Consider the following 15828-nt stretch of genomic DNA (forward strand, 5'->3'; position numbering starts at 1 on the left):
TCTCTGACTCTCTGTCTCTCTGTCTCTCTGACTCTCTGTCTCTCTGTCTCTCTGACTGTCTGTCTCTCTGTCTGTCTGACTGTCTCTCTCTGTCTCTCTGTGTCTCTGTCTCTCTATCTCTCTGCCTCTCTGTCTCTCTGACTCAGGAAATCCACGTTGCACTTTATGGAATCAAACCTAGTTTTCACTGAGACTTTCCTGAGAAATCCTGATTCATAAATTGTAATTGTTCGTCAGATTCATTGGAAACGTTTTCACACTTTGTTAAAACTTCTGTTGTTGTTGTGTCCTTTTGAAAAGTTTCAGTTTGGAAAACGTTTGTGCTGCTATTCAGCAACAAACACGTGTCGAGGCAGTAATCTGTCGTAATGACTTGATCCCTGTGTGGCAGATGGAGGTGTGTGTGTGTGTGTGTGTGTGTGTGTGTGTGTGTGTGTGTGTGTGTGTGTGTGTGTGTGTGTGTGTGTGTGTGTGTGTGTGTTTATCCAGCAGCAGTCTGTCTCTGACCTCTGACCTTTAACACCTTGTCTTATTAACCCTGAGGACCCTGTGGCAGCGTTCAGGTGAAGCAGGTCATAAAAATGACTTTTATACCTTCAATAAATGATCTTTAATAAATTCTACTGAAGTGGTGAGGACACAATGAATGCATGATTTTAGTTTTCAGAGGAAGAGAAGGCAGCCAGAAGAACGGCCTTCAAAATAAAAGTTTAATTATTATCATAAACAGGGGTTGAGTGTTTTAAAGATGTAATGGATTCATTAACTGCTGTTATAGAATATGTGTCTATCATCAATCTTCTACCTATCTGAGGTTCGGGTTGCCATGGCAATATGTAAATCAGGGTGCTACAGACACCCAGCTCCTCCTGGTGGATCCCGAGGCGTTGCTCGGCCTGATGGGATATATAACCCCGACAGAACGACCTCCTCAGCTGCCGTGGTTACAACACGTGTGTCACATCAGAGTGTTCAACGCGTCATTTACTTTTTAACTTAATGTTCTGCTGTTTAACAAGTAAAGTGTGAGTTTCCTACACCTGGTGGAAGATGTTGACCAATCAGAGACTGGGCTTCATCAGGAGGGGGGGGTCAGGAGGTAAAACCAAGTGTTAGAAACAGAGGCTTTTACACTTATTAAAATGATCAACCTGAATATGAACACAACATATTTCTTTGAACACAGGATTAAACTAAGTGTCTGGATCAAAAATCACAGAAACATCCAAACACGCCTTCGTCTCTACGTGTCTCCGTCTCTCTGCTTCTCATCTGGCTTTTTTATTATGATTATTATTATGGTTTTATTTTGAAGTTCCTAACCAGAGTGGGACTTCCGTGTTGTGAGCTGGTTGGCTTGACAACAGAGTGACGCGAGGAGGGGGAGGAGCCCGAGCAATGACAATGACCAATGACAGGACAGGTAGCAACAGGTGAGCACGCGCACACACACGCACACACACACTCTGTGGAATTAGAGAAGTTTGGACCATTTCAGTTCCCCGGAGCTTCCGCTGCAGTTGACCCGGACTCGGAGCTCATCGCCCGGGATCAGGATCCTCCGCTCTCCGCCGGGTTGATACTTGAATCCCTTCTCAGATCGCATCCCGCTCGGATCCGCAGTTTCTCGGGTCGAACCCAAGATGTGTTGTTAGAGAACCCGTGACGGAAGCACCATGATGAGCTCGGAGGCTCTCCGGCCCAGCTCCAGCGGCAGGAAGCCGCTGGGGAAGCTCGCCTCCCGGCTGGAGGAGGTGAAGAACCCGTGGCGGCAGGTGTCCACGCTGGAGCTGAGCCACAACGAGGCGGCTCGCCTGGCCACGGACGCGCTGCTGGAGCTCGGGGAGAAGGAGTACCGCCGGGTCCTGGCCGAGGAGCGGGAGCTCAACTTCCTCTCCCCGCAGGAGATCCGCTACATCAGCCAGCACGCGGCCAAGACCTGCGGCCCCGACACCAACGGCTCCAACGAGCGGGACTTCGGGGACGCGGACGTCGTGTCCCAGCTCACCTCCGGGACTTACTTCCCCATGATGTCCGACGAGGAGCCACCGATGCTGGAGCTCGGCTGGCCCGACTCCCCGGCGAGGTTCGGCCCGTCGGAGACTCAGATCTACTTCCAGAGGGACAAGTCCCACAACATGAAGGACCTGGTCCGGTCCCTGATCAACAAGGCCAAGAAGGTGAGACCCGGACCGGTCTGTGCATCCCGAGGTCACCGTACTACGTGATAACACAGGAGAATCTATAATCATATTTAATACATAATGATATATAATAATATAACCTGGGAGAGGTTTTAGTAGTTTGACTCTTAAGGACAGAGGATGTCTCACCTTGTTAAAGCCTCTGAGACAAACTGGGATTTGTGAATATGAGACTATACAAATACAATTTGATTGATAATAATCTATAATAATATTTAATACATAATGATATCTAATAAAGTTTATTACATAATACACGTGAACAACGAGGCAGCTCAAAGGTAAAAAGCATCATAAACTGTTAAAGTGACACAAGACAAAAAGAAAAGACAATATCAAATGTGTCTCATATTCACTCAATAACAAGGTGACGTCTGTTCTTAAGCTTCATCATTAAATATGAGTGACGACACCAGTGCAGTGTAAGAAGTGAGTGATCATTGAAAGTACAATGATTTAGTTTAATAATGATAATTAATAACCACTATAGTCTAAAGTCTTGACTAATTTGTCTCTTTGTGGTTTTGTCTCTTTGTGGTTTTGTCTCTTTGTGGTTTCAATCATAGAAACAGTCTGAAGTTTTGGTTCATGCTCTTGAAGTCGGGTCTTTGTGTGAATTCAACTTTAAACAAACTGAACTTTACTTATTATAATCAGAGTATTTTATATGATGAACTTGTTCAGACAGGATCTTTACTTTCTGTGGCATAAATCATTATTCTGTCAAACACCATGATGAGGACATCGTTGTCTCGTCCTGTCTCTGGACTGTTTTTCATGTGTCCATCAGTCGACTTCGTACGTTCTCCCCCAGGACCTTATCTCTTGGTCTGTCCTCACGGTCCATCGACTGCTCTGTCACACGTGTAGCAGCTGACCTCAGATCCGATAACGTCCTGTCAGATAACGGACAGGAAGACAGCGGGCCCTGGGGACGGACATGTACAGACCCCACTGAGACACTCACTGTGGTCGTCTCTCTCTGTCGGTCTCTTTGTGGTTGTTTGTGTGTCTCCTTGCAGTTCTTGTAACGTTTGTTTTGTGTCTCTCTGGCTGTTTTGTGTCTCTCTGAAGTCCACCTGTGTCTCTGTGTCCCTCCCTGACCCAGGGGACCGCTGGGGCCGTTGGGATTCAGTCCCAATGAAAGCAGCTGATGTGTAATCATTAACTTCAGCTGATGCTTGTAAACGTTGCGCTCATGACTGTAAATGATGAGTTTGTCGTGAAGTCGTATCGTGATCACACAACACAGACACACACGTTCCACATGATGTCGGAATACAACCGAGTGGAGGAAGGTTTTCTGTCGGACCTGTTAACGCTGACCCCGTTCTCACGTTTCTGCTGAGTCAGCACGTCTTCGGATCAAATGACCCAGAATGCAGTTCATCAGTCTGTGGACACAGCGGCTGATGGACGGCTGATAGACGGCTGCTGGTCCACACAGATGTTTGTTCCACTTCTGTGCTCGTCACAATCGTCCTGTGGCCCTCGCATAATAATAATAATAATAATAATAATAATAATTATATAAACTGTATTTTCACTGACATAGAACATAAAACAGGATTCAACTTAATTTAAGTAGAAAACTTTCAAAATAATAATTATAAAATATATTAAAGTCAAGTACGATAAAATAAATAATATTCATTATAATAAAATATATAAATAGAATAAATGATACAAATTTAGAAAATGACATGATAATCAGGTGACACCATCAGAACATGTTTTTAATTGAAATATGCAAACTGGTGATAAATGAATAAATATTGTGACAAAGGTAATTTTTCTTTTTTGTAGAAACATATTTAAAGTGAATTCATTTCAACGTAACGTGCTCTTTCTTCAGTGCAAATGAAGTGTTTGTGTAAAATGAGATATTTACTATTTGTATACTATATACAAATAGTATATAGCCCTCCAGGGGCCGGGTTTATTCTGTGTCCGTTTGGAAATCTTATTATTTGCAAGTTTGTGCACCAAAGATAATAGTTTAGTTTATTTCACAACACAAATACATAGAGGAAATGTAAAAATACACGTGGGATGTGGTAGAAACGAAGTCTGATATGAAAACTGAACCCACATATAACAAAAATGACATACTGACAAAATCTTAAACACAGGTTGTGTATTAGAATAAAAGTGAAAATTGGACATATATTAGTAGCAGAGGGAAAAAATGAATGTGCTTTATTACAGTTTGACTAAATAAATGTAAAAGAGTTAATTTTCATCACAATTCAAATGTTTAAAAAGCCTCTTTGATTCTGTTTTTGCACCTGGACACTGACACAGAGGAATCCAACACATCTACAGTTTTACTCCATTAGACCTCGACACAATATTTAATAGGAAATTGACCAAAAGATGTTTCATACAAAGGAAGGTAAAGAATCTTTGCCTGTCTAGTTTCTTGATTATGGAATATTGTGAGTTGTTGCCAAAAAATATCAAACAATTTAGTAAATCTGAGTTTGTATATTATTATATACATGAGGGAACAAACACAAGAATCAAGAAAGTACAATTTCTGCAAAGTACGATAAGTAAGTGACATGTAAGTGCTACTAAATTGTTAGTTTAAACTTTTATTAAGATGGTTGTTCAGTTCATATTTGGTTTAAAAGTGTAGACTGTCCATATTAACGTATCAACACCTGAACAGTGCAGCTGCTGCCTGTTTGTGAGTCTGTGTTGCGGTTTGCTTCTTTGTGTGTTTGTACTCTGTGGGAACTTGGAGGCTCCGGGGACCAGCAGCAAAGGTTTGGCCCCGAGGCCCGAAACAGGTTCATCAGGCTTAGTTGTCAAACTCAGGAAACTAAATCCGGTTTGTTGCCAAGTAGGTTTTTCACATGTGAGGAAACTGCTCTGGTGTTTTGGTGCAAAACATTAAAGGAGAGAAATTCTGCTCATATTCAGGTTGATCACTTTAATTAGTGTTATGACTGTAAAATGTTTTCATGCTCTGAGGTTCAGAAAACACATCCCTGTCCTCAGCCTGTCCATCGCTGCAGCTCCTCTCTTCAGCCTCTGTCTCTTTAAGACCCCCGCTCCTGAAAAAGCCCAGTCTCTGATTGGCCAGCTGCTCCACTCTGTTGTGATTGGTCAACCACTCGTATCACGACTTAATTCTTGTATAATTTTTCCCACTTCAAGTAACAATAAGATGACAATTAATTAACGACATAAGATAAAATGATGTTCTGTTACAGCAGCAAAGGAAGAGTAAAAATAAAAATCTGTCAAAAAGTATAAAATAATTAAACATGCAGTGTAAAGCGAATTATACAAATATTAATTATAAACCATGTAAGGAATTGAAATTGTTCAGATAAATAATGCACAGTTAAAATGAAAATCTTCACCATCATTACAGTCCACAGATTAGAAATCTAATCTTCCCTCTGCCTCAAATTCTTTTTCTCACGAGCTGTGAAAAGTATCCCAGTGATCTGCTCCTGTTTCCACAGGGACGTATTTATAGGGGACACGTGTGTCTTTGTGCTGTGAAGACGTTGAAACTCTCTTGTCCCTCGTGTCCTCCTGCTCCAGGTGATAGCCGTGGTCATGGATGTGTTTACGGACGTTGACCTGCTCTGTGACCTCATGGAGGCGTCCAACAAACGCCGGGTCCCCGTCTACATCCTGCTGGACGAGAAGAAGCTCGGCTACTTCACGGACATGTGCTCGGCGCTGGACATCCAGAACTCTCACCTGACTGTAAGGACAGATTTCAGATTCTGAGATGCTCTCACACTCAATTAGCCCCGACCCGTTTGTGTTGATGCATATTTACTTGTTGTACCTTGTTTGTATTTTTATTAGACTCGTGTTTTCTAACTTCTTGCTCTCTGAGGTGTGTGTGTGTGTGTGTGTGTGTGTGTGTGTGTGTGTGTGTGTGTGTGTGTGTGTGTGTGTGTGTGTGTGTGTGTGTGTGTGTGTGTGTGTGTGTGTGTGTGTGTGTGTGTGTGTGTGTGTGTGTGTGTGTGTGTGTGTTGCTAACAGTGAAATATGTGTTTGTGTGCAGAACATGCGTGTCCGCAGTGTGTGCGGCGACACTTACTGCACCAAGAGTGGCAAGAAGTTCTCCGGTCAGGTCCTGGAGAAGTTCATGATCATTGACTGTGAAGAGGTCATCGCGGGGTCATACAGGTTAGAAAGGAACACACACACACACACACACACAGGAAGCGTGAACTTTGACTCCAAATGACGTCCATGTCGGATGATGGCAGAATTCGAGGAAGAGGAAATGTGTCGTCCATTTTTTTATCCGGGTCAAAATGGCGTCTGGCCTTAACCCCTGATACTTATGAGATTATCTATATCCAGATATTATTAATGTGTGTCGGTGGACTCTTCCTTCATGAGACAGCAAACACATCCAGAGACAAAGAGACACTCAGACTGTCGCAGTGAAAAGCACGTGTGAAAATAAGAATAGGTGTCAGCAGAGCCTGCTCACATTCAGCCTTCTGACATTTACTTTGCATCTACAGGAGGAAGCCAGTCGGCCTCATCATGAGTTTGTTAATGTGTGTGTAGATAAGATGTGTAACATGCTGGAGGAGGAGGAGCTGCTTGTGTTTCACCTGTGAACTACGGCTGCGAGGCAGAGAGTAGATTTCAGTACACAACAACATCACTTTAATTATTTCACTCATTCTTTACAAGAACTAAATTATTTCTTTTTCACTTTTCTCGCACCTAAACGTCTCTTCTTTGCTGTTCAAGGGTCTTTTACTCTGTTTTCAGTAAAGATCCAATAAAATTCTTATCATTTAAAACATTTGATGAACCATAATCGGTGTAAAACTCCCACTGTGCTCATGCTCTTAAACAAAGTGGGGCCGAGCAGAGCTGTTTGAAAATGCACCAAAGATGTTCAGTGTGAGAATACCACAAAACAGACGTCAACAAAAAGTGGTATTGTCATAATTGGAGAACATAAAACATCATGACATGTTTCTTTGGTTAAATCCAGCAGAGAACGACGGCCGATCGTTGCATGTTTCTCTCTTGGTGTGTTCTCGAGAACAGTTTGTCCAAAGAGCTTCACACTCTCTTCCTCGTGACCTCGGCCACGCGTGTGAAGTCGATCATGTGAGAGGTTAAGGAACTTGGAGGAGGAACAGAAACAGACAGGCAGGAGATTCCTTTATGTGTCGTCAGAACACATTCTTTAAAACGCTCCGAGTTTCTCACGACACATTCATATCTCTCATTTATTAACTTTTACTACCATACCTGACAAAAGCATCCAAATCTCGAGGTTCAGCCGATGGAAACCGGAGATTCTTTCTCAACACGGGTCTAAAGCCTTGAATCGATCATCACCAGTTTGTGAGTCGACTGAAACTCAAAGGACAGATTGTTGCAGCTTTAAACCGGAGCTGAAACAAAGAGTGAATTTAACAGAGGAGCTGACAAACAGACTCAGAGAGTAGCTGTCGCTGACTCAGCTCAGACTTGGCTCCGTTTTGTTTTGCTGTTTGCACCTTATTCCCATAGGGAGTGTGTGTGTGACTGTGTGTGACTGTGTGTGTGTGTGTGTGTGTGGTGTGTGTGTTGGTGTGTCTGGTTTGTGCCAGACACACACTGCTGCAAAACTCTGGGGATTTTTAACAACTTAGTGTCACAGAGAGGGAGTGTGGATGATAATGATCGTGTGTCTTTGTCACCCTCCTTCGTGGTGTAATTATAACTCTCTGTAAACCTAAATGCGTTCACACTTACACTACAACTCACAAACCTCTTTTACTATGTCACGTTTTAGGCTTTAGTTTCAGTGGTTGTACTGGAAAATGTTGTCTGGACATGTTGTGTAGTTGGTGTTTGTGAAGCAGCAGCAGCAGGTTGTTTCTGGACATGTTGTGTAGTTAGTGTTTGTGAAGCAGCAGCAGCAGGTTGTCGGGTCCGACTCATTCAAACAGGAACATGTGGGGAACATCCAGGCGAGGGGCGGAGCCTGTAGAGGGGCGGAGCCTGTAGAGCAGCAGGAGGCCGGACATGACGTATAAACTCTGCTGTGGAAAGATCAGTGTTGTTGTTTACAGCTCATCCACACCGGCGTCGGCCCTCATCACCAGAAGATCTGGAACCTCCTCGTGTTTCCAAGTGGACGTCTTCGTCTTCTACGTGTACGGCTCCTCTTCTTCATCCTGAGATCTTTGTGTTCTTCCAGTTTCACGTCCGTCTCACGTGTTAGAAACCTCGTCCACACGTCCACTCGCTCTCTGGGAAGCTTCAGGACATTTTACTAGGAGGCTGCAGGAGAAGTTCTAGAAATGTCCAGAGACACAGACTCAGACATTTGTTCTCACATGTAGAACCTGCAGAACATGTCAGGAACATGTCAGAACTTCAGTGCAGGTGTGAAAACAGCTAAAGAACATTTTCTCTGCCCTTCTCCCTCTTTCACATCAAATTCCTTCCAGTCTGATTGTTTTCCTATGTCCGTGTTTTCTCCTGTTCACAGTTAAAATTTAAGAAACTGTATTTATGCAGTGCAGGTTCACAAAGTTCTCCAAATTTACAAGGTCATGCAAGAGACAATAGATGAAACATTTAATTGATACCAATTGATTGGGACAGAGTGACCCAGAGTTAGTCATTTAAAAACAAGGCTTAACATTTTGATCATTTCTAAAAAGCACAGGTTAGCAGTGACATGAATCAGCTGCAGCGGGGTGTGGTGTCAGGTGTGTCGTGGCCGACACCAAACTGTGCTGCTGACTTTGGAATGAAGGGCGAGGTCTGACGAGGTTCTATCACCTGAGCACAACCTCCCTCCCTCCCACGCTATCTTCAAACCGCCTGCGATATTAAAACCCAGAAAACTGCTGCGTCACCTTCTGATACCGGGGGGCGTTCCCGAGTCGCGGCATCAGATTCTTTATTTGTGAAGCAAGTGACACACTGATGCAGAGATATCTAGGTAATAGCAAAAGAAAGTCGATAATTTGTTAACTTAGCTCTTTAAATACATAAAACGACCTCATTATCAGTGTTTGTTTATGTATATTAAAACCTATAATTCCTCCTGTGAGCAAACATAACCAACAACTGTCAAGACTTTATGACAAAACTTCTAAAACTAACTCCATAATGTCAGTTTGTGTTTAATATTGGTTTTAACAGTGCAGGTTTAAAAACAGAAGTCGATTTGTTTCAGGTTTTAACTGAATTGACCTTTGCATGTTTGTCTGTGGTGTGTGAACGCATGTTGTGTGTTTATGTTGGTATGAAGATAAAATGATATTATAAACACATTTTAAGCGACAACACAACAGTTCTATAAAACAGTTATTTAACAGGTCGGTGTCGTTGTTGAACGGATTCTTTGTTTTCTCTTCTCACCAGTTGTGTACGGAGGATTTTCTTTATACTGTTTTTACTGGTCATTTGTGTTTGTGTGTCATGTTCTGTGTTTTCATATATAACACATATACATCTATTTGTTATCTGTCTGACTAGTCAACCCACGAATCTGAAATGGGTATTATATGTGGGCGTGGCCAAAAGGGCGCCCTCCCGACCCCAGCCCCCGGCGATTCAAACTGACATTATGATTGATTTATGGTTTGTGTGAAGGAGGCGTCGTTCTGCAGTGAATGTGTCCAGCCTACCTGAGCGCTGAGTGAAGCCGTCCTGCAGGTTTCTAGCTGCTGTGAAACACGCTCACTGTCACAGAAGAATGTGAATGTCTCAAACGCTCCGAGGATCAGAGTCAAGTTCTTTATGGTGATTCTGAGAAGCTGCTGAGACAAGTTGGAGGGAAATCTGGAAACTGTCCTGAGGGGACAGAATAAATCCAAACAGCGTCTCCACATAGTTCTTCAAACCAGGATACGTTCAACCTGAGAAACGCTCCTCCTGTTTTCTGATCAGTAACGTCTCCAGACTCGCAGCTTTAACCGTGCAAAGAAAATGTTGTAGAAGCAGAGATCGTGTTTTATGTCGAGTTTAACTTCTTCTTTTAAAACTAGCTGGTCAAGTCACATGGGGATTGTTGAGGTGCTTCTGTCGCTGGGTTTTCTGTAGATCAGAGAACGTAGAGGAACATGCGGGAGGCCACTTCATTTGTACATTGATTTTGTATCCCTCTGCGTCGGCGACACCTAGTGGCCAGAGGCATTATGTTGTCATCCGTCCTGTTAACACGATGTCTCAAGAACAACCTGGAGAGAATTTACTGAATGTGTCTTGTGAATTCAGCCTTTCACTTCCCCTCCGGAGGAGGTGGAGATGCATCGTCCATCTTTACCTGCAGTCGATGCCGACTCCTCGGACGAGCCCAAAATGTGCGGTTGCGTTGAGACGGAAAGTTCTGCAGTCACCATGCTACTGATCTTCTGTTTCTGAATGTTGAACATTATGTATATTCTGAATATCTCCTTGTTTCCTCTGAACGTCATGTTGTTTCTCCAGCCTGCAGAGTGCACGTACACCCACATGTGTAAATGATGCACAGTCATTGATGCAGCTCTCCTCATGAGTGCACGTTAATGCATCAAGTTTTGTGTTAAAATACTGCGAGCTCAGAGACGTCTGTTTCCAGGGGGTTAACTCTGTGTCGGCCTCAGGTGGCTCTAGCTTCTCCCTCGTTTCCCTCCCTCGCTCCGCTCCGGACTCGGACTTGTCTGGTTCCTCATCGTCTGAATCTAGAATCCTCGGTTTCCTCCGCTGGCTGCTTGTTTATTATTTGATGCGTTTTACATTTCATTCACTAGATCTTGCTGCAGGTAAAAGTCACGAGTCGGCACAGTGACTCGTCAGCTGGAGGTGGAAGACGTCATCTTTAGTTTCCCTGCTCGTGTTTCAACTGATGTTTTTGCTGAGGAGCCACATTTGGCCTCAAAGTTTCTGCTGTGTTCAAATCTGCAGGTTCGCCTGTTCTACATCTCACTGCTTCCACCCTCTAACAACATGTCTGCCCCCTGTTTTCTGTTTCCTCTCCAGTTTCACCTGGCTGTCGGCTCAGGTGCACAGCAACATGGTGATGCATTTCTCAGGGCGCATCGCCGACAGCTTTGACCGGGAGTTTCGCTGCCTGTACGCAGACTCGCAGATCGTCGACTGCTTCTACAACCCAGAGGATGAGGGGATGCCGTACTACCCGTCGTACCAGGCCATGATGGCCCCTGGCATGGGGCCCGGCCCGGTCATGGCGCTGGATTTACACGCCGACAGGTACAAAACTGGAGTCCAGTTGGTCGCCTGTTGGTGGCGTCACATCCCCTGTGTGTGTGTGTGTGTGTGTGTGTGTGTGTGTCGTGTGTCGTGTTGTTTGTCTGAAGAGTCAAAAGTGACTTCATGATACACTTTTTATATCTTGGTGGTTTTTAACTCTGTATTTGAAGCAGATTAAGGATTTTAGTCGTCGGACGTCTGGAAGTTTTTAGAGAAACAAGCTGAGCAAACGTCAGCGGCAGCTCGACTCACAGCCAATCAGAGACGAGTCAGAGAAACAGAGTTTTAACAGGAAGCTGCTTCATTCACTGTTTTACTGGAGTGAATCAGCTGCTTGTGTTTGAGGAGGAGGATTCAGATAAAAACCTCCTGAACCATCAACACTGAAGGAAGAAGACTACAACTCCCATCATCCCTCACTGCTGCTCCACCACAACTAACTCTTAGACATCATGCTTTGGAATAAATTAAACTTAGAAAATATTTGTTCATTAAAGAACAGTTTTGACCTAAACTTAAAGAATGTTCAGGACACTAATCGTAACTTTCTCTCCTTCTTCAGGCAGAGGGACAGAGTTTGTTCTGAACACTCCAGCAGCCAATCAAGTAACAGTGTCTCCAGTGTGAAGGTGGCGCCTGGAATGACTGCCAACGCCATCTATAAGGTCACTCAAGGTCACGACAAGAAGGAGACCAACAGCAACTCTCCCCTCAGCCCTGAGAGGAGGGGTGGGGGTGGAGAACCGGCACATATCCTGCCACCAGGACCGCGGCTGTCTGCTAACGGAGCGGCCAATCACATCCCAGTTCTTGAGCGACCCTCGCCGGCCTTTGGTCAGCCAATGGGCATCGAGTGGAACAAGCCCAGTGCGGTGGACGTCATGAGGTCGAATATCGGCGGCACTTCCTCCAAGTTCCAGGCACTGGGTTTGTACGACCACAAACCGAGCATGTTCCACGGCACCCCCAACTCAAGCTTGAACCCCAGGACCCAGACGCCGTCCCCGGTCAACGACAGCAAACTCACCCCCAAGCAGAGAGCCCTCAACAAACTCTCCGACCTCTTCCTGCCCACCTCCGGCAAGGACAAAGACGCCTACAACTCCTGGAGGTCACCGTCCCCTCTCGGCTCATCGCCCTGGGGAGGGCCGGACCTCTCTCAACCGGAGCCGGAGAGCCAGCAGAGCCCGCCTCCCCCGCCCTCTCCAGTCGCTCTGATGAGCCGGACGGACCAGAAGCGCATGACGCTGGGCCACAGCAAACTGGACCTGGTGAACCATTACAACAAGATGAAATCCAAGCAGGTGTACAGCCGCTTTGAGCTCAAGAGCACGAACTGAGGCGAGAGGCCGTCGAGCGGCGACTGGTTCATCAGACGAGATGTTGAACGTTCTCCTCCTCTGCATCTCTGGTGTCTCTTGTTACGTCACCACCAGGAGAAACGTCTCCGTGGACTATTTTTGAAGTTATGTCAGTTTCTCTTCTGCTTCCACACTTCTGATGATGCCTGGTGGAAATCAAGCCATTACAGAGTTTTCATCTGATTCCTGTCGTGACGACTTACTACAAGTACAGAAGTGATGAGACTCACAAAACACACAAGTACCACACATGACGTATCGAGGTCCTGGTGATACACTCATCCAATCAGGAGTCAGTCTCAGCTGTCAATCATGTCGTCTTAGCCTGTTTTTATATCATTAAATAACTAAATAAAACCAAAGCAGAAACTTGAAGAAACGTCAGAGAGATAAGAACGACCTGAAATGACAGAAACATCTTTAACAATCGTCTACTTCGATTTTTTTTTTTTTTAGTTTGGTCTCATCTGCTAACATGGAGGAGGTGGGGCTTATGACATATAGTGCAGTCAGCCACCAGGGGGCGATTAAGATTCTTTGCCTTCACTTGTCATATCATAAAACCAATTTGTAAAAAATGTATTAACAAATTAATTGTAAAACTTGACAACACTGAATGTTACATTCAGTTTTTTAACGGACAAGAAGATTCAGAAAGAAACAAATAAATTCAAATGTGATGTTGAACAAGAAAATAAGACTCAGGCCCTTCGAGAGCGTATCCCTCCGCCCAGGCCCGACGCTAACTCATTCTGCCTTTACGTACGAAAAGAAAAGTCTGCTTCAAACGTCACTGCTCACATACTGTGTCCGTTATGTTCGAATGGTTGTTAAGCAATTCCTCCACTAGAGGGCAGCGCCGAGTAAACAGTTTTCTAACAACAAACATGGCGACAGTGATTTGAGAGTTTGTCCTTGAGACGAGGAATAATGAAGTAGCTTCATGTTGACGCTCAGTTTCTTACCAACTTGCAAACTCATTAAGTTCAACCGTTACTGAAATGTCCTCCTCGTGTCCTTGCTTCAGAAATCTTAAACTTCAGATAAAACTCTGCAAAAAAGAAACAGTTAAAACAGCTGATTTGCGAAGCAGCCTTTTCCTCGACAGACAGGAGATTTCAGAATGAACTTAATGTGAAAATCAGTTGATTTCCACTCTTTTATATATCGTAACACACAAAAACAGAAAAAGGATTAAACAGAGATTATGAAGAATCGGACACTTTTCTTTCTTCTTATTCTAAAGGTTTAATATTCCTGTATCATTGTGTAATAACAACATGTGCCTTCATCTTCCTGCCTTAAGGTTTACAATCATTCAACAGTAATATCTTCAGTGACTTGTAATAGCTGCTAATTAGGATTTAATTAACAGTCTGTTAATTAAGGTTCAATTAACAGATGCAGACTTTTACTTTCTTTCCCCACAAGGAACAAACAATATTCCTCCTGCTGCTGCTGCTGCTGCATCTTGAGCTGTAAATATATGACCTGAAGGTCTTTGGTGCATTTTGACGCTACATAGGTGGAATAAGTTGTTCCCAGCAGATGAGATAAATAGTGTTTGTGTAAAAGAATCTTCATGTTCACAAGGTGCAGGATTCATGAAATGAAATATTGATTTTGATGTAAACTACACCCACATGACTACGTTTAAAACACAAACTAAAACTGAGAAGCTTGAACTCTGTATATAGAAGATACAACTGTTTACATGTGGTGGAGACCAGATGTTATTCGGACAATCTGCACCCAACTACCCAAAGCTTCCTGTTTGCTCCGGCACACGCATGCCCAGTGTAGGTGAGGTGGTCACGTGTGTTTTCAGCGTGTTAGTAAGGACGGAGATGAAAACTGACACGGAACCAAAACACTCGTGGGCCGAGATGGTTTTAATGTAGTCGTATGGACGTAGCCTCGGAATCGTCGTGTTAGTCGTACCTGAGACTGAGCTCTGTGCATCTACATCAGGAACTTTCCACCAAGGCCACCATGTTTCTACGGTAGCCCAGAACGGACAAAACAGAAATACTGGTTCTTAAGAAGGCCTTTCGTGTTTTACGTTTAGAGACACACAGCATGTGAACCCAGTCTGTGACGTAACGTCTGTGAGAACTCGCAGACTAGACGATCCAGTCGAGACGCAGGAGCACACACTTTAAACTAACGATTTCTGGGTGCGATTCCACAGACTTGGGAAACTTTCGTGATTAAACGTGACTTAAGAATAAACGCTAACATGGAGGTGGACTGTCGGTGTCGTCAACTGGTTGCGATTGTTGTGCACTGAAAAACGTGATCGACTGAATCAGACCCGAAGTTGCGCTCATCATCGAGTGTCGGCCGCCGCTACCGGACAGCTGCTGTAGATTCTTCTACACACCTGGAAGGGAAGGGCTGTTCAGTTGGTTGCAATATGTACCTTCACCACTAGAGGCCACTCAATCCTACACATTGTACTTTTGATATTCGTTTCTTTATTACAGAGGATTGGCTCCTCGTGCTGTACATTTTTAACAATAAATATTTTTTTCTAAGTGTGTAGATTTGTATATAGACTCTATATAACCCAGGTATGTACTATTTGTATTATTTACTTGGTTTTAGTTGTTTTTCTGGCTCAATTCCAAATAATTCTCAGCAATACAGGATCCAGACTTGAGCCGTCGTCACCGGAGCAACACCGATTGACAGTGATCATTATTTTGGTATTTTTTTTTCTCATGTGTGTGATTTTGTTTACTGCTTATTTCAGTTGGAAGCTTTTTATCCGCTGAATCAGCCAGACGATGTATAATGTACATTACGTTGTGAATAGTCACATGAACTGACTGTTTGTTTGGGTTATTGTTAAAGAAACACTCCTTTAAACTGTTATTTTTACTGTTTGTTATTATCTGCAGAATGTGAACTCTGTGTTGATGTTGGTCTTAATTTGTAAGAAGAACTTTTAAGTATATAATAAAAATGGAAAATTTGAATTTTGGAGCTTTCACGATGATGTTTGTCACATTTACAAAAATCCAAACTGAAAACAAAGGCAGTTCCTCAAGCTCAATATA

At 43.8% G+C, this 15828-nt stretch overlaps 1 protein-coding gene across 1 annotated transcript; it reads left to right on the forward strand.

Annotated features, from left to right (window-relative positions):
• Positions 1 to 1453: 1453 nt before the first annotated feature.
• fam83c (family with sequence similarity 83 member C) lies at positions 1454 to 13174 on the forward strand. Its single transcript, XM_035152689.2, has 5 exons — positions 1454 to 2180; positions 5766 to 5933; positions 6241 to 6365; positions 11175 to 11405; positions 11968 to 13174. Exons 1-5 carry the CDS (start codon positions 1677 to 1679, stop codon positions 12743 to 12745), a joined length of 1806 nt encoding a protein of 601 aa, XP_035008580.1. The 5' UTR covers positions 1454 to 1676; the 3' UTR covers positions 12746 to 13174.
• The last annotated feature ends 2654 nt before the right edge of the window (positions 13175 to 15828 follow it).

This window comes from Hippoglossus stenolepis, chromosome 3 (assembly GCF_022539355.2).
Source record: "Hippoglossus stenolepis isolate QCI-W04-F060 chromosome 3, HSTE1.2, whole genome shotgun sequence".
Lineage (NCBI taxonomy): Eukaryota > Metazoa > Chordata > Actinopteri > Pleuronectiformes > Pleuronectidae > Hippoglossus > Hippoglossus stenolepis.

Excerpts from the sequence above, each read along its gene's own strand:
- fam83c (XM_035152689.2), top strand. The coding sequence starts at position 1,677 with ATGATGAGCTCGGAGGCTCTCCGGCCCAGCTCCAGCGGCAGGAAGCCG. Across the intron at positions 2,181-5,765 it reads TGATCAACAAGGCCAAGAAG|GTGATAGCCGTGGTCATGGA; the intron begins GTGAGACCCGGA and ends CTCCTGCTCCAG. Across the intron at positions 5,934-6,240 it reads TCCAGAACTCTCACCTGACT|AACATGCGTGTCCGCAGTGT; the intron begins GTAAGGACAGAT and ends GTTTGTGTGCAG.